We start from the raw sequence: 18,736 nt of genomic DNA, 5'->3' as shown, positions 1-18,736 counted from the left end.
AGATGCCTATGGCACCCATCGTCCTCTTTTCTCCCCTTCTCAGAACAGCATTGAGCCCAGACCAGGGGCTCTCAGATCTTTACAGCTGAGAGAAAAGAGCAAGGTGGACCCCTCCTGAGACTCTACATTTGTATGCTATCCAATCAAGCCATTTAGAAATATTTTTATTCAATAATTTAGTAGCAGGGTGTCTTTATATGGTGTCTGGATGGGGTATGGGAAAACAACTAAGTCTTTGATATCTTAGGGCCAGAGTTTATGTAAATGTGATCACTTATTATGTCAGCAAATAATTATGAAGGGTCTTTTATAATTGGGTTAAAATATTCATAACATAAGTTATATGATTTTAACTACTGTTAAATGTTGAGTTTGGTGGCAGTAAGTACTTTCAGAGTGCTGTGCAGCCACACCCACCCTCCATCGCCAGAACTGTTCCGTCTTCCCCAACTGAAACTCTGTCCCCATGAACTCTCCCTTCCCCACCCAGCCCCCACTCTGCTTCCTCCCTCTGTCCCCAGAACTGTAAGCATACTGTCCCAGCTCTCCCCACCTTGCCTGCTGCCTGCACTTAGGCCTCCTAAAAGCACTTTCACAGTGACTTTGTTCTATCTGACAGATGAGATTATGAGGCTCTTTGAGATTATTTGACAAAATTAAGTATTTTTCCAGTTGCATAATGGAGACAAAAGTCCAAGATTTAAAACAAGAAAACCGTTTGTTTCCTGGTGAAATCTGATGTGGTCCTTTGAGCGAACATGAATCACTTGTCTTTCTGAGGAGTTGAGTCTCATATGTAATTCCTGTGGCATCTTTTAAAAGTTTAATCTGTGGCTGCCCTCCAGATACGTATCCTGTTTACACTCCCATTGGGCTGTTGGCCTTCCCTGTGGATGCCTTCCTGCTGGTGGAGGCTGGGAAGATGACCCGGTCCAGCCCCATGGGGCTTCCACTCTTTGCCTGCCTGCATGAAGCCAGAGGAAGCTTCCCAGCATGGTCCAATGCCTGCTGCGTGCTCATGTGCTACGTGGAATGCAAGTTCAATAGTGAGCAGAACGGAACAGGGTGTCATTTGGATAAAAACTTTTATTTTGCTAGGAAAAGTACTCAGAATCACGCTGTTACGATCGAGCCCCTTTTGCAGCTGAGGCTGTAAAATTCTGTTACCCACTCCCCAGGTGTGCTCAGCAGTGTGGACACCTTCATACAGATGCCCTGCCTCATAGGAGATTTAGATTCCTGCATGGGTGCCCTGTGTGCTTCTAAAGTACTTGTGTTACTTGTGGCACAGAACTAGACCTTGGACTCTGATTTTCTTAGTTCAGATTCTGTTATTCTTAATGGAATTTAATCACTGTAACAGTCTGGATGCCCACCATGTAGACAGAATCCGAGTCAGAAAGGGATTCCAGATTCTAGGCTGATAGTTTGCTCTGCTAGATGAAGGCTCTTATCAGTTTATTGGGGTTTCTGGTGCAGAGGCTGAGTAATGGACTGGGGAGGAGGGGAAAGTGGTGGGGGAGCAGTGGAGGGATAGAGAAGGAGCCATGAGGAGCACAGGGCATGAGGAATGTCTGCTTTTCTGATGAGAAGGAGAGAATGGCAATAGATGACATGAATGCACTGTGGTTGGACCAGTGGGTTCAACGGGCTGTTTGGCTCCTTCCTATGGCAGGTACAATGGGCACTGCAGCAGGTGCAACTGGCCTGGCAGCAGGGGCAGTAGGAGGTGCAGCAGCAGGCACAGCAGCAGGGTGTAGCAGGCATAGCAAAAAGGCACAGCAGCAGGCACAGCAGCAGGCGCAGCAGCAGGGGCAGCGGGAGGGACAGCAGCAGGTGCAACTGGCACAACAGCAGGTGCAGCACCAAGTACAGTAGATGCAGCAGCAGGCACCACAGCAGGTGCAACTGGCCCCACAGCAGGGGCAGTAGGGGGTGCAGCAGCAGGCATAGCAGCAAGGTGCATCAGGCATAGCAAAAAGGCACAGCAGCAGGCACAGCAGCAGGCGCAGCAGCAGGGACAGGAGGGACAGCAGCAGGTGCTGTAGGATACGGTCATGACATAGAAACGCAGTGTGTACTATTCCCCAGCCTCCTAATCAGTACCCAGGCTGCTCGGGTGGACTTTCAGCTCCTCCAGCAGTTAGCTCTGTGCACATGTGGCCCCCTTGGGGTCTCACCTCCTGGGCCTCAGCTCCCTCATTTGTAAAATCATAATCAAAATGCCTACATCTCAGTGTTAATTTCTGAACAGGAGAAGATCTGTATAGAGGATCCCAGAACAGTGATACATGGCAGACAAATAGTAAGTGGTAGATTTCGTTGTTATACCACTGAAATAATATACGACAGTTATGTTTCTGCCATACAATTATATAAATGTAACATTTATCGTTATCAGTCGGAAAATCGTTCTTGGCCAGGCTTCTCCTTTAAATTGGCAAAGGCAAATAATAATGGGCGCTTTTTTTTTTTCTAAAAAGATGGGATTTAAATGATGGCCAAGCAGCCCATAGCTTGTATTCCTAGAAGCTTGGGCTTCTCTTAGTGAGACATGGACCCCAGGAGGAGAAGCTTTCCTTAAGGCAGGTGACAGTCCCTAAACTACAGAGTAACTTCTGCTGACGGCCTCATCTGTGGAAGAAATGTTTCCACGCATTTGACCTTGCCTGGTTACTGGTGCTGGGCCGTTCCTATCGTTTATTTCTAGAGCACAGCTGAGCCACCGGTAGCCCTTCCTCAGGAAAGACAGGTTCTCACGTTGCTTCTCAAGTCTCCTCAGAGGCTGTGGTGGTTGGAGTGTTTTGTGGGAGCCTGTTCAGGAAACAGGGGTGATGGGAGCAGGATGGAGGTCAGGCTCTGTGCGCAGACTGGGTATCTTCTGGAATTGAAGGAGAGTTGCACAACCCAGTGGGGGTGGTGCGACGCTGGTGTGCAGTGTCATCGGTAGAAGGGATGCCTCGGCTCCTGCCCTGGCCAGAGGCGATATCAACTCTCACTGAAGTCTTGAGACTGGTCAAGTTGACATTGTGGCCTGCTGACCTGCCACATGATAAGAACACTGGAGCGAGAATCTCAGACCTCGGAAGGATGTCAGAGGCACCCTCATTCAGAAGGGAGGACATCAGCGCCCAGAGTTAGGGGGTGTCGCTCGGTCCCAGGTCGGAGCTGGCCCCATATGCAGTGCATGCAGGGAATCAAGCTTTGTCATCTCTGTGCTATACTCTTGCTTCCTGCCCCTCCTCTGGTTTCTCTTATTTTCCATGATCCCTTTTGGAAATCTGCCTTCCCTCTTTTCTGCTTTTTTTAAAACTCCTGTTACTGGTGATTTCAGTAAATTCTTACCTATGGGGAAGTATCAGAAAGAAGCATCTCCTCTGAAAGCAATGGTACTAACAGTTTGGGTATGTCTTTTTAGCCTCTCCCCAACTTGCTCTTCACAAGTCATAATTCTTCTGCCTAAGGATCTAAAACCCAGAATTTCAAGGGAAATGGTATTTGGGAGTGGAGTGTGGTCCCTTCTAGAGACAGAGGGTGTTCCTCTGTAAGAATTAGTTTTTGAGGAGTATTACTTCAAAGCAAAAATAGTTTAATTTTTTTCTAATTTTAAAAATGATAAATTTTTACACTTTAAAAATGATAAATATTAAGTAAAAGAGCCAAGCCAGAGATATGCATCCACTTGTTAACATTTTGGTGGATGACCTCCTGTCTTTATACATATGTAAGCCTAAACACATTTCTATCAAGGGCTCATAGTGAACCTGTTTTCTCTCACTTAACGGTGTCTAGTGGGGGGTTTTCATGCAAATGACTGAAATGCTTAAGCACTGCTCTTTCACTGTGCAGGAATGTGTCCGCACACCTTCTCTCAGTGAAGATTTACGTTGTTTTTAGATTTTGCTAAACAGTCATTTATTGAAATGTCTTTGTGCATTTTTGCTCACCTGACCAGTTGACCTCTCGGCCTGTGTTTCCAAAAATAGAACTATAGGATCCAAGGCATACCCGTTGAAAAGCTGTGCCAAACACAGGGTCTGAGAGCCTCCTGGGAAAGCCCAGCAGCTTGGGAGCAAGCGCTTCACCCTGTGCACCTTTGCATTTCTTGTAGCCCAAGGAAGGGGAGTGTGTGCTGTTTCACAAACATTTGTCTGATTCAGCTATTCGTAATGCTTTCCCAGGACATGAATAATTTGACTGTTTCGACATACCAAGGGGAAGTTGAAACACTCTCTGTTTCATGAATAAAGACACTCAGTGAATCGGGCAGCTCTTTTCCAAAAGCAACAAGCAGAGATTTTAACCCGGGCATGGGCTCCTGTTCAGACCTTGCCTGGGGCTGAGCACAGTGTATCAGGTTCCGCTTTAAGCACTGCCTCTTCGGGAGGATATGAAGGAGTTGGGTACCATCCAGGGTACGACCACAGAATGACGGCAGTCGAGAAGGCAGCCTTGAGGAAGGCGTGCGAAGGGTCAGGGGTTATTTGGTCTAGGGCACAGGCCTAGGGGTGGAGCGGAGATAATCAGGCTCCAGTAGATGGAGAAATTGTGTAAATAAATGACCCTTCATCTGGCAGGATGAAGGAGCGGGCTGGATGCACACAGGGTGATTAGTCATTCACAAAGGGCTTCTTGGATTCAGAGCTGAGTTGTTTCACTTTCTAGAGAGTTTATATGGGTATAAACCCTTATTTCCTTGGAACAGTGTTCTGCTTGGAAACTTAACTTGGTAGATCTTCAGTTTGGGGTTGCTGTTCTATTCTTTTCTCAGTGATGTCTGTCCAATTTGTTTATGGAATGTAGGTTATGTGAGCTGGTTACAAAAGGAAGAAAGTGAATATGAATATAAAAGGTGTTTAGTGGACCGACCTGGTGTTAGAGAAGCCAGCTCTGTCATTTACCAGCCCCTGGTTTTGAGGAGGTTGTTAGAGACCTGGAGACGCACTTTCTGTGTCCGTGATGTGTAAGGAAAGGTAGTCTACTATGAAGGAGTACCAAGTAATCCGCCTGTAGCTGAGACAGAAGTGCCAGGATAGTGCCAGGCAGGTAGCAGGTATGCTGGCTTTCCCTGTCCATCCCTTCTTACCTTGCAGTTGATGTGAGGGCCAGTGAGTGATAGAAGCACCAAGCTCCTAGGTGTTCATGGGAGGAGGAGAGGTCGGTGTGCGCGGGTCATCAGGAACATGTGCGAAGAGAGGAGGGCTTCAGCTGGGGCTTGACGTTTGGACGGTCCTGACAACTCTTCTGTGTCCTCAAGCTTCAAAATCCCAGTGCCTCGGTCCGAGCATCTGAGAGGACACTGTAATGTGATTGGTTTTTGCCACAAGCAGATTGTCCTTCTCAAGAGAAGTTTCTTTTAGAGAGTAGCTCAGAGGGGATTTCCTTTTATAATTTTTGAAAAGTTTCCCTGGCCTGTGTTGGGAAGATGGTGCAATCGTGGGCAAGCCTTGTTCCTTTATGTAGCCACTGCTCACCTGGTGCAACATGGTGATGAGCACCAGTGAATCTGGACAGTTGCCATGCCCCAGGGCCCCCGTGCAGTGGTATGGGTCCTGGGGGGTGTGGGAGGGCCAGCACTGGGGGGACAGACCTCCACCTCTGCCCTGGGGAGGGTCCAAGAGAGGGCTATAAGTTAGCCCCTGCCCCAGAAGAAGGGTGTGCCAGGGCACTCACAGCTGCTGGCTACAGGTGAGCCAGTGTGGGCTGAGTGACGTGTGGCCAGGCTCTGGGCTGGGAGTGGACATGGGCAGGGAAGCAGTAGAGACCAGTCAGGAACTGAATGAACCCAGAACCTCTTTGTGGGTCACTGTTCTTTTTTGCCATGGACTTTACAAAGGAAAATGGATAATTCCGGTCAACACCTGCTAGTCCATACGGCAGACTTTCTATTCATGGTTCTGATATCTGTGGTGTTTCTTCCTTCTTCTCCTTAGCCACCTGACAGTGGGCCGCCACCGCTACCAACATCCTCTCTCCCGGAAGGTTACTACGAGGAAGCAGTACCACTGAGCCCTGGGAAAGCTCCGGAATACATCACGTCAAGTGAGTATTGCGTCTGCCTGCCAGCCTCTTGATGTGGGGGACTGTGAAGAGTGTGGCCTACTCTCTGGGTATGGAGGGGAACCGGGTGGTACAAGATACCGGGGACATAGGGGCCTGATACAGAAAGGACTCTGAAAGCCTGCAGTGCCTTAGAGGTGCTTGTGGAAATTTGGATGGTTGTCTTTCTCTGACTCATGTCAGGTAGACCTTGTGGCTGAGTGGTCACAGGTCTCGGTGAAATGTGTCCCCTTAGGTCATAAGGTGGAGAGGTGCATGGCGTGTGTTTGTAGCACCCCGTGCCTGGGGTGTGGCCTGAATCTGCTTCCTCATGCCCAGAAGGCCGAAGGAGCCTGGATACAAAACCAGCCTGTCTCTTCTTATTTTCATACAAGTTCTACTAGAACCTTCTTGCCGAGCTAGAGTTGTCCTGTCACGGCTCTGGTCTTCCCTCACAAACACCTCGGTGGTTTGGTTTTCGATCACTGGCTTCATTCCTCCCTCGATGTCAGACAGGGGAGCTGTTATCTCATGATGAAGTGGAGGGAGGATATCCAAGTCCCCGTGGTCGAGGGAACATTGCTTTGCTCATAAAAGATAAAATGGGAAGTTGAGTGGATTTGTTCATTTTAGTCACGAGGCTTTGGGCACATTAATATTCATGGCACGTGGTGGCCCATCATCTGTCTTCTATGGCAGTGCGCGCCAGCTCCCAGGGCGGTCCTCCTATCGCCCGAGGTCTCTGGCCTCTGTCTTTCCTGGCAGCTGACAAGTGGAGGTGCTGCAGTACAGTGTCCCTGGCGTGTTCCTGGAGGGCCTCCCTGCATGTGCTTTTTGCACGTGGGCCCAGTGAGCAGGACCGATGGCTCCTCAAGGGCAGGGAGACCTGTTTGCTGGTTTTCATAGCAGTCACATTCAGAGAGGGAAAGGGATGGTTCTGGTATGGGGGTTAGGACGTGCTGGGTTCTGAGTTCTCTAAGTCAAATGTTTTCTTTTCTGTTATTTAAAAACCATCCGTGGACAATGCACTCATGTAATTTCTAAAGTGTCCACCATTTCAGAAGTCAGTTGATTCATCAGAAAACACAAAACCTGAAGCGGCTTGGTGTCATTCAGAACCTCACTGGCTTCCTTTGCTTCTCACAGCAGGGAGTCCAGGAAAACAAGCTTTTCCACGAGGGTATTTCCCACTGCTGGGAATATCTGGCTCTAGCCTGCTCCTACCATCCTTCCCCTCCCACCAACATAGTTGCAAGGCTAGAAACCAAGAACAATTGCAGTCTGAGAGGCCCAACCTCAGTGACATGTCCTGTCCTGTTGTTCAGAGAAGCCATCCCTTAGTTGCCAATGGGAACTAAACGCAGCGTTTGTCAAACCTAATCCAGAAGACAGGGTAACAGAAGGACACAGGCTCGGGACAGTAAGTCAGTGGGGACAGCCCGCTGAGGCTCCCTTAACCAGGTGTCTGGGGTGGGCAGCTGGTGGCAAGGGCCCCCCTTCTGTCTCCTCTTCCCCTCGCCTCCTGAGGAATGATGCAGGGAGATGCTATCCAGGTGGGTTACTTAGGGATGTGGAGACAGCTCTGTTGAACCCATTCTCAGGTGTAGTTCCAGCAGAGGAATAAAGGGTCCATAATAGGAAGACCTGATGCAGCCATGGAAACAATGGAGTAGCCTGTGTTGCAGGACAGGCTGGAAGGCACCTCTGCAGAGTGGCACATGCCTGGCCGGGCCTCAGAAGATGAGGGAGAGGGCCTGTGGGAGATTCAGGATCTGTGGATTCAGCAGAGAGCTGGCCAGCCTGTGACAGCAGGTGTGAGCTTGCAGTGGCACCTGACACTTGAGCCAACCCTTAGCGTGTACTGGTGGTGGCTCCCCTCCTGCCTTATAGACTGCTCACAAATCTCTCCTGTGGCCAGCCCTGACCCAGAACCATCCATGGAAGGGAATCTGGGGAAATGTCATTCAACTGTGCCAAGTTGGTATGGTGTAAAGCCACCATTTCTCCCGTGTCCATTTGGTGTCCAAGCACATCTCTTTTAAGCACATTGAATTTCCAAGTGAAGACAAGAGCAGCATCACGGTGCAGGTTAGCATAATTCAACTATTGCCTGTATCATGGAAAACTCCCTAACTGCCCAAGGGGATAGAAAGTCCCTTTACTGACTTGGGGGTGACACCTGTTCTCTTCCAGCAGGGTCATACTCCCCCCTTGGAGAGAATGTTGTAGCTTGAATGTTGAGATCCACGGCCAGCTGCTGTTGGATGGGAGGGAAAGGGAAGGGAGGAGGAGAACTTGTTTACATGTACACAGATATTAGAGTCAGAACAAAGACTCATGCGTAACTAGTCCCGTCCTCATTTCTACAATTGGTCAATGGTCATAATGTATATTTATAACTTCCTTCATGTTCCCATTGTCTCCGGCAAACACCTTGGTCGATCACTCAATAAAATGACTCATCTTTCCTTCCTGAAAGGTCTGGCTGCTTTGGATGGTTCACTCCTGGGACATGGAAGTAATGAGGGCTACTCCAGGGACTGCCCTTTCACCCCAGTGTGGCCATGACTGGTCACCACAGCCACTGCCCTTAACCCTCTCTTTGCCTATTCACTCCCCTTCTAGGTTAATAGAGCGATTACTGCGTCCTTTGGAGGGAATATTCTGCCCTTAGAAACTAAGACCTATGGGCTAATAGCCAAAATTTCAAGGAAAGGAGGCAGAAATTTTGTCAGTGGATCCCTGGGGTTCTAGTGAGAGGAGCCACTACCATTCTCAGCCCTGGATTCCCAGACCTGTGAGCCCTGGCCATGGGTGAAAGAGCCCCACTGAGGCAGAGCATATACTGCTAGAAGGTATTCTGGAAGCTAGTACCCTGAGTTCCCCAGGGGTGGCCAGTCAAGGTAGACCTGGAACTGAATATTCCAAAGGAATTCCACTGGTCTGTTGGGTCAGCTGCTTCAGGTAATGGGGCATGCCAAGACCAGTGGAGCTCATGAGCACAGACCCATAGCTTGGACTTCATTCACTGTAACATGAGTTCTCTGGTCAGAAGCAATGCTGGGGTGCCATGCTGGTGAATAGAGCATTCTGCAAGACTGTGCTTTTGGCAGGAGCACCGTGGCAGGGAGTGATCTCTTCTGGTGAAAATGCACTGTTAACCCTCCTGTGATGGGAGTGAGCCAGTTACTAGGTAGCTGGCTGACACCCCAAGGGACAGTGTCATGTGCAGGCAGATCACCCAGAAGGTCCAGGAGGCACTAACTCTGCTGAGTGGAGATCCTTCCTTGCACCACAGCCATGTACGTGATTCCATTTGGATGAGAATCTGGGGGAAAGGAGCTTCCTGATGTCTATGTGACAGGCTACCTTAGGGAGCCAGTTGTGAAGATCTGCTGAGGCTTTGCTAAGAGCTCAGCTGGTATGTGAACTTCACTTTCTGAGCCCATCTGGGAGGTCCATTCAAGTCCCTTCTGCCTACCCTGCTTGTGGCCAGTTCCTCTCCAGTCTTGGCCATCCAACCAAACTGTTAGGCCATGCTGAGGAGTCTGTGTTAGGAGAAGAAGCCCAAGCAATAGGCACAGGGTCATGTGTACCTGAGCTCCTAGCTCGCACCTAGTATTTATGGCTTATGGGCCCAATGGATGCAGCCTGCTCAGATGCTCCGTGGTGGGACAGGTGACCGAGAGCCGCGTTGGGCAGCTGAGGTGCCCATGACAAAGCATTTAGATGCTGCTAGAGTATCCAAGAGCCAAAAGCAGTTTTTCTGTAGCTGAGCTCTGAAATCCTGAAGGCCTGCATTGAGCTTCACCTAGAGGAGCCTGCCTGCCATCAGGCTTCTGTTACCATCTAGAACAGGGCGTGATCAGAGAAGCAGAGCCACTGTGACATGGAACAGAAGCTTCTTTCTGGGGGCTGGACTTCACACAATCATGGCAGCTATTGGAGGCCATGGGAACTGCACCTGTGGGTGGTTCAGCAGTCCCAAAGAGCAGCCGGGCTTGAAGTGGTGGAGCTCAGGGACTCTGAAATCCACAAGGGCAAACTGCAACCCCATCTATCCATGACCCCTCACCTGCTAGGCAACACCGAAGATGCTGGTCCTCTTGGCTGTGGTGCTGATACTTATGGAGGATCTGCACCACCCAACTTGGGGGCCCACCAGCAGGGCAAAGGATGTACCCACAACACATGCCTGAGCCCCAGGAGAACCTGGTGCCCTCCACCAACCTTCAGAGTGTAGGGGCTGCCCTTCCTTTCTGCTGTCCCATCTCCTTCTCAATGGCACTCCCTAGTGCTAACCTCACCCACACCATATGGACCATGGGATTCTGGGGAGCTGGTTCTAGCCGGCCTGGGTCAGCGGTGCTGTCACTACAGATCTTGTTGGGGTTTGGGGTTCAGGCTTGCATTTTCAGTTTCCTGGTTGCCCTCTCTCCTCATTCTCTCCCTCCTTAAGGGCAATTGCTTGAAATGCCAGTTGTGATTTTGTGGGAGATGGGTATATGTCTAAAATACACATTTTAACATTTTATAGTTGAAGGTCATTATTTACTGGATTGTTCTTCAGTTTTGCCATAACTGCCTATGAGACTGGTGTCTGGTGTGAAGAGTGTTTCCTAACCAGCAACATCCTGTAAACACACAGATTTACACAGGCCTTTGCTGGCTCTTTGATCTGCCTTCTTGTTCTATAAGAAGTGTAGATGTCTACACAGGACGCCAGGATGTGCCAGGGGCTCACTCCTCCTCCTCTTCCTCCTCCTCAGGGGAGACATTCTAGGACATCCAGTGGATGCCAGAAGCTGTGCATAGTACCCTATTCACACATATGTGACAAAGTGTAGTTTATGAATTAGGCACAGTAGGAGATTGACACAATAGAACAAGTAGGATGGTACACGGTAATAAAAGTGGAGCAGTTGAGGGATGCACTGGTGGTCACACTCTCTCAAAGGATCTTACTATCCTGTATGCATCCTTCCTACAGTGATGTGAGATGATAAAGTGCCCATGTGATGAGATGTGAGAGGGGAGTGATGTGGGCATGTGACGCAATGTGAGGCTACTGCGACCTTCTGATGTTATGTTAGGAGGAAGATCACCTGCTTCTGGACACCCAATGATCACAAGGAACTGAAACAGCAGGAAGTGGAACCATGGATAAGGGGGGGGGCGGGGCACCATACTGACATGCGCTCATCTCTGAGTGGCTGAAAGGACCCCTGAGGGCATGGGTGTGAAAATCCCTCGTGAAGGTGAAGCCCGCCTGGTTTTGTCATGGGTCTATATGGCACCTTTATGTAGAAGTATGGCTGGTCCTTGAACACTGCGGGGGTCAGGGCCACTGAGCCCCTGCACAATTGAAAATCCATGTGTCACTTTGACTCTGCAAAATTGTAGGCACTAATAGCCTGCTGTTGACAGGAAGCCTTACCCATGACACAGAGCATCCATTTACACATTTTATATGTCTTATGCATCACGTACTATAGTCTTAACCATAAAAAAAGCTAGAGAAATGAAAATGTTAAGGCAAGGCAGTTAAATACTGTCCTGTATTAATTGAAAAAAAAATCCACTTATAAGTGGACCCATGTGGTTCAAACGTGTGTTCAAGGTCCAACTGTGTAAGTATGAAAAAGATTGCCTGATGCATAGTAAGCCCTCAATAAACGTGCTGAATGAGTGAAATCAGATGTATTTCTCCCATTTACAACTGTTCATTAATCCTTTTGCTCATTTGTTCACTAAATGTTTGTTGGATTCGATGTTCTAGAAAATGAGCTAAGAACTGAGGGATTCATGATCCTTCCAACTATTGTGAGAATAACCTTCCTAAAATGAAGGTCTGAGTTTGCACATTGCCCATCTGAGACCTCAGATTACACCGGGTCTCCAAGCGGCCTGGGCTCCTGCCACCTGTCAGTGGTTTGCTCCGACACTTCCTACCATGTCAGCTACATCCTAGCCATACTAAGCTTTTAAAAACTGCTTTATTGTGAAACATATTTACTAAAAAAGTACTCAAAATATGCATATGGACTTACTGACGTTTAATGCAGAGTACCCAGAAATTAAACCCTGAGAGGCAAGAGACATATTCAGACAAAGGCAGGAGATTGGGTAGGATGAGCAGGAAGCCTGTGTGAGAGAGCCGTGCGTGTAGAGCCCCAGCAATGAGAGAGAATGTGCTGCATTCAGGAAACTGGAGATGATCTGATATGAACTGTTCCTGCCTCATAGAATGAGAAGGATATGTGTAAAGGTCTCTGGAAGCCTGAGGAAGGAGGCCTTGGGCTGGGTGTGGAATGGGAGCAAGGGAGGGCGTGTGGCAATGCACGCAGGCAGAACTTTGCAGACCCGAGAAGATCTTGACCTATTGGTGTGTTGTGGGAGAGCTGCACCCTGTGGGTGGTAGCCTGTTGGCTGGGTCCACTCACCCAGTGGCGGTGTGCCCAGGATCCAACACCGGGGGTCTGCAGACAGCCGAGTCCTCACGGAGCAGCATAGGACTGGTTTTCACAGATGAAGACTCTAAGGCATTTCAGTTTAAATCTCATCATTACTTTCCACTGCCTACCTTGGTTATTTTTTCCCAGTCTTTACTGATTACCTTTACCCCACCACATGGAGGGCCCCTTCCTCATTTCCTGGTACCACAGACATACTCTTGAGCCCACAGGTAGGATTCCAGATAAGGTGTTTGTAGACAGGCCGTCAATCTTTACTTCTTTCCTTACTTTTGACAGATTATGACTCAGATGCAATGAGTAGCTCTTATGAGTCTTATGATGAGGAGGAAGAGGACGGAAAGGGCAAGAAGACACGGCACCAGTGGCCGTCCGAGGAGGCCTCCATGGACCTGGTGAAGGATGCCAAAATCTGTGCCTTCCTACTGAGGAAGAAGCGCTTCGGGCAGTGGAGCAAGCTTCTTTGTGTCGTCAAAGACACCAAACTGCTGGTAACATGACGCGGATGGGTTGTGCTTGTGTAGTGGGTGGGCTCTGCTGGGAGTCTCCCTGGATGGGGTCGATACTCAGGCAATGCTAGCATTGGGTGGCAGGAAGTGGCAGGGGGGCGCCCGGCCTCAGTGCCACCTTACAGGGAGCTCCTTGCTGTCAAGGCGGTCACCACTGAGACTTTGATTCCTTTGCCGCTGGTCCCTGCAGCAACCAGCGGGCAGAGTCCTTCCCATCCCGGGCCAGTGTCTGCGGGTGTGTACCGCTGGAAAGGCACAGGCTTTCACTAGCCAGAAGTCAGCAAGATGGATTTTCTCATTGGTAATGAGTCAGTGAATTCCTCAAAGCCAGGTCATCGAGTGGGCTGAGCAGGCCAGGCGGGGTTTGGGAGGAGAGTGTCCAGGAAAGGAAATTCTTTTGGAAAGCTGAAGGCAGATTCTTTTTTTGTTTGATCCTAGAAGCTGAATAGGAAGATGGATTAAGTAGCAGAGAAGCAGGGTGCAGGGACACGTGGGCCTCCTGCTGTGTTGTCCTTCCCACAGGGACCCTGTTAGGAAGTCTGAGCCCTTGAGTGCCTGTGACATTCCCACTCCCTCCTCCCTCCTTCCTCCTTCTCCTGTTCTTCCAGCTTTGGAAACCCTGTTTGATTATCAGAGTTTCTGCATTTTGTTTTTCCTTCAAACTAACTTTGGGGGAAAAAAAATCACAGGATTATATTTTTAAAACAACACAGGATAATTTATGATTCTGTATATCCCTCTTCAGTGGAGTGGGTAACCTTATTTTCTATAGTTTCATCTGTGAATTATGGGAATGTTCTTTTACTAGAGTCTTAGGACATTGTATTTTTTAATAACTTTCAAAAAAAATTTTTTTAAACAGTGAGAATACATATTTTTTCCACATGTGTGGCCTGAATTTCTCCCAAATTTAGAATATGCCAAATATGATGCCATTAGGGAATTTTAAAGTAAAGAATGAAAAAAAAAAGATGAAAAGGATTAATGTGGTCCTTATTTACAGTCTGACGTAATGGCTGCAAGATGTGGATGTGTTGTGTAAATGCTGTAACAACCGCAGTGGACTCTCAGGTACAGGAGGAGCTCGGGAAAGGGAGCAGGAAGCCTGTGGGTGTATGGTGGTGTCATGGGGTCAACGTCCTCTCCCAACAGCCCTCCTCCTCCCCTCTCATTCCTTCCGTCTCCTTCCGGATTTCTGGGATTTCTGTCTTCAAAACCAGGATGAAAACACCTACCATTCAGAGTAGTTGTGAACATTTCAGAAGAAATTAATAGAAAACCCTGTGAAAACAGTGTCTCTGGCAAAATGCAGAATCAAAGTTAGTTATTTTTATTATGAAGGTTTTTCCTTTCAAAAACGTCCTATGATCCAACTACCCAGATGACCCCTCCTGACACTGAAAAAAAAATTAACAGTGGTAAAACAAGTGCTTTCCAAGTTTGAACAACACAAAAAATTGCAAATGGAAAACCAAAAGCCAGGCTCTTCCCTAAATGTTTACTGCCTGTCTTCCCATGGGTAGCACCATCCGTGGGTTTCTGCATAAGCTTCTGGTGTCTGTGCCCTTCCAGGCCAGGCGGCCCTGTGGTGGACCCCGTGATGTACCAGAACCCCATCAGAACCCCATCAGGACAGCTCGCTCAGGTCATGCTCCCTCTCCTGAGGTCTGCATCAGGACAATCCTGTCGGTGGCTTCCAGCTCCAGAGATCCCCAGGCTCTTCTGAAGCTGGTGGCTTGCCGTCTTCCTGCCCCTCCATCCCGCAGGCCTGGCTCTCAGGGTGCATGCTGCCCTCTGCTGAGAGTCTGCTCCCCTGGGAGTCTGACTTCAAGGATGCCCAGGCTGCACTTTGACATAGGGCTGGTGACATTCCCTTTTAGAGGCATTTCCTGTCTAACTATGTCCACTGTACCATTAATTTCCTTTTCACTGTTCTGTTTTTTTCTTGCACTTACTGAGAATATGAAACTCCCAAACCATGAGTGTTCATACCAATCTGGGGTTAGTTGGTTTTGGTGTATTTTTTTTTTTTCTTCTATTTCAGACAGGGCAACTGTCAATTGGATTTTTGTAAAATGTGGGTATGTTCTATACCTGTGGCACTCAGGAGCCAAGGTTTTGGAACTGTAGGATAGGAGAGGACTCTGGAAGTCACTTCTGAAAAAACAGGTGTCTCTTCCTTCCCTCCCTCTCCAGTACCTGGCACCCAGTGGAGAGAGCCGGCTGTGCGCTCACAGCATTTGGGGCTGGGTTCTACCACTTTTCATGTGTCTGACTTTGGGCAAACCATTTAACCGAGTGAGCTTCAATTTCCTAATCTGCAAAATGGACAACTATGGCAATCAAGTGAAAGTATGAAATACCACACATGATGTTGACACTCTGTACTTGGTATTGGTAGCAGGTATTATTGTAACTAATCATTTACTATGATTCAATAAAATCACGAAGATCACAGCAGTGGTTCATTTTACAAATGAGAAAGCAGGCTCAGAAAGCTTGAGTGGCTTCCTAGGTGCCAGATTAAATGAATAGCAGGGCCAGAACCCAGATGTCTGCATCCTCAGACCGTCCATTTCCATGAACACGGGTGCTTTTGGTTCTAAGTAATACAACTAGACCCAAGGGGAGCAGGGAAACCTTTGGACAAGATTTGATTCCAGGTTTCACAGATCCAGACGAAGCACCGGTCACGTGAACTAAATCTGAGTGTTTGCCACAGCACCGAATTCTTTAGAGTGGACGTCTGCTGTGCAAATGGAGCAGGGAGAACTTCGGATTCTGTACTCAACTAGAAAGCAAACCTTTGCAGACATGCTGCGTAGGATGTGTTGCTGTGTATACTGTCGAACTCCCTCACCTGTCTTTCAGAAAGGTGATGGAGATGAGGCCAGAAGATACCAAACGACATAGGTTGTAGAATAAAGATCCAAATTGTTGTCTGCACACATTAGGGCCATGCTTTTCGGCAAATCTAATATATCATGTTCATGAGACTTACGGGGAAGCTGCACTGGGGCATGATCCCCATCAGAGGAGAGGGTTTCTCTCTCCCACCAAGGCTCATCATTCATGCTCCTTGGCAGACTCTACTGAACTAAAGAGTAGGTGTATTTTCACATACATGTGGGTGACGTGTCACATGGAACGGGCCTGTGGGCTTCATGTGTGTGCCTACATACCCACACTCCAGCCCCCGAGCTTCTCCACTGCTCAAGGTGACCCTGGAGGCCTCTTCATCCCTCTGCCAGCGTCATATCCGTGTCTCTCCTGGAACTCCTTTCACCGTAACTCTGGTTTCTTGTGTTCAATGCAGTGCTACAAAAGTTCCAAGGACCAACAGCCTCAGATGGAACTGCCGCTGCAGGGCTGCAACGTGACATACACACCGAAGGACAGTAAGAAGAAGAAACACGAGCTGAAAATCACCCAGCAGGGCACAGACCCACTGGTCCTCGCCGTTCAGAGCAAGGAGCAGGCTGAGCAGTGGCTGAAGGTGAGGAACTCACTGGGCCTCGGAGCCTTTTTCATGGCCAGGCCTTTCTCACACCTATTTTTATTTCAGTGTGTGTATTTCTCAGGCAGAGGCAAAAATGGATTAACCTGAGTAGGGTTTTTTCTTAAGCATTTTATTTTTTTATTTTTTACAGATTTTATTTATTTATTTGACAGAGATTGCACATGCACCCAAGCAGGGGGAGGGGCAGAGAGGGAGGGAAAAGCTGACTCCCCGTTGAGCAGGAGCCGGATGCAGGCCTTGATTCCAGGACCCTGAGATCATGGCAGATGCTTAACTGGCTGAGCCACCCAGATGCCCATAACCCAAGCAGTTTTATCTTTGATAGTAGGGTGTTCCGATGACTTTGCAGCTAATTACTCTAACCCTGGCCTTCAAAAGGCATTCTGCCTAGAAGTTGCAGGCTATTTGACAACTTTTTCTTTTCCTTTGATTTTTTCTTTCTTTCTTTTCTTTTCTTTTCTTTTCTTTTCTTTTCTTTTCTTTTCTTTTCTTTCTTTTCTCTTCTTTTCTTTCTTTCTTTTCTTTCCTTTTTTCCCCTCTTTCTTTCTTTTTCTTTTCTTTTTTTTTCTTTTCTTTTCTTTTCTTTTCTTTTCTTTTCTTTTCTTTTCTTTTCTTTTCTTTTCTTTCTTTTCTCTTCTCTTCTCTTCTCTTCTCTTCTCTTCTCTTCTCTTCTCTTCTTTTCTTTTTTTCTTCTTTCATGCCTGAATGTGGATTCTTTTCTATTTATTCTGCTTGGACTTCCCTGGAATTCTAAATCTGTGGATTATCATCTTTCTAAGTTCTAGAAAAAATATTTTCAGCCATTTCTCTTAAAAATATACCTTTGGCAGCCCGGGTAGCTCAGTGGTTTAGTGCTGCCTTTAGCCCAGGGCGTGATCTTGGAGACCTGGGATCGAGTCCCACATCAGGCTCCCTGCATGGAGCCTGCTTGTCTCTCTCTCTATGTGTCTCTCATGAATAAATAAATAAAATCTTTAAAAATATATATATACCTTTGTCTCATTCCTTTTCCCCCGACTATGTTTAAATATATGTTAGATGTTTTCACTGGATTCTAGTTATCATCTCTTTGTCTTAGTATCTTTTTTTTTTCTTCTCCTTAGTCCAGTTAATGTCTTCTTGTTTCTTTCTGACTCATTCTTCTCTTTCTAGCTATGCCAGATCTGCTGTTGAATTTGTCCTCATTGACTGGGTTCTGATTGTTGGTTATGGACTTCTAGTATTTCTAGTTGTTTCTTTTTCAACCTGGGAACACCAGTTTTTACAGTTTTAAATTTCCTGCAGAAATGTTTGCCATTTATTTTCATAACAAGCAAGTAACAGGCTTAGTTGTTGGACAGGGGCTTAGCGGGTAGCATGTAGACCTGGCTGGGTCATTTCTTGCTGTGCAAAATTGTTCTCAACATTTTGTCTTCCTGCATGCCAGGTTATCAAGTGATCATGCTGCTCATTCTATGTGGGGAAAAATTAATTCAATAATTTTTTTAGAACAGCTTTCTTGAAGTATAATTCACATACCATACAATTCACCCTTATAAAGTATGATGGAGTGGCTGTTGGTCTCTTCATCATAATCTACTTTCAGAGCATTTTCATCTCCCCAAAGAGAAATGCCATACTCCCCATGTGAGCAGCCGTTGCTCCCATCCCCAGCCTCACCCCCAGCCTCAGGCAAACACTAATTTGTTTTCTGTTCCTATAGATTTGCCTGTGTTCAACATTTCATGTCATGCCGTGTCCTTCTATGATGAGCTGCTTTCATTTGGCATAATATTTTCCAGGGTCACTTGTGCTATAAAATGTGTCAGTACTTTGTTCCTTATTATCACTTTCATGCCATGTCTGAGAAACCTCTGTTTATTCCAAGGTCCTAAAGATGTACACCTATGTTTTCTCCTGATGATTTTATAATGTCAGGCCTTAAATTTAGTCTGTGACCCACTTTGTTTAATGTTGGCATGTAGCATGAGATAGGGGTCCAATGTCATTCCTTTTCTTTCAGGTATCTAGCTGTCTCCATAGAAATAATTTGATTCTTGGCACTATGCTTTCTTCCATCGAAGCATGAAGGCAAATGAAAATGCTCTCTGTACTGCCCTCTTCTCCCCAAGGAGGGTATACCGTGGTCACCTCTGTCAGCCAGTCAGACAGACCATGCATGTGGCTTTCCTTGTGTCTGCAGCAGGGGAGACTGA

General features: G+C 47.5%; 1 protein-coding gene across 21 annotated transcripts in view; it reads left to right on the top strand.

Moving 5' to 3' along the window:
* Nucleotides 1-18,736, top strand: part of AFAP1 (actin filament associated protein 1) — a 142,051-nt gene that overhangs the window by 66,800 nt on the left and 56,515 nt on the right. For all 21 annotated transcript variants that reach the window (XM_072737595.1, XM_072737591.1, XM_072737587.1 and 18 more), the window contains 3 exons: nucleotides 5,934-6,042; nucleotides 12,792-13,003; nucleotides 16,338-16,517. In XM_072737595.1, the coding sequence (XP_072593696.1) occupies nucleotides 5,934-6,042; nucleotides 12,792-13,003; nucleotides 16,338-16,517 (501 nt within the window). The remainder of the gene's footprint in view (nucleotides 1-5,933; nucleotides 6,043-12,791; nucleotides 13,004-16,337; nucleotides 16,518-18,736) is intronic.

This window comes from Vulpes vulpes, chromosome 14 (genome assembly GCF_048418805.1).
Source record: "Vulpes vulpes isolate BD-2025 chromosome 14, VulVul3, whole genome shotgun sequence".
Taxonomy (NCBI): domain Eukaryota; kingdom Metazoa; phylum Chordata; class Mammalia; order Carnivora; family Canidae; genus Vulpes; species Vulpes vulpes.
The sequence above is the reverse complement of the archived record's forward strand: the minus strand, read 5'-3'. Positions and strand labels throughout refer to the sequence as shown.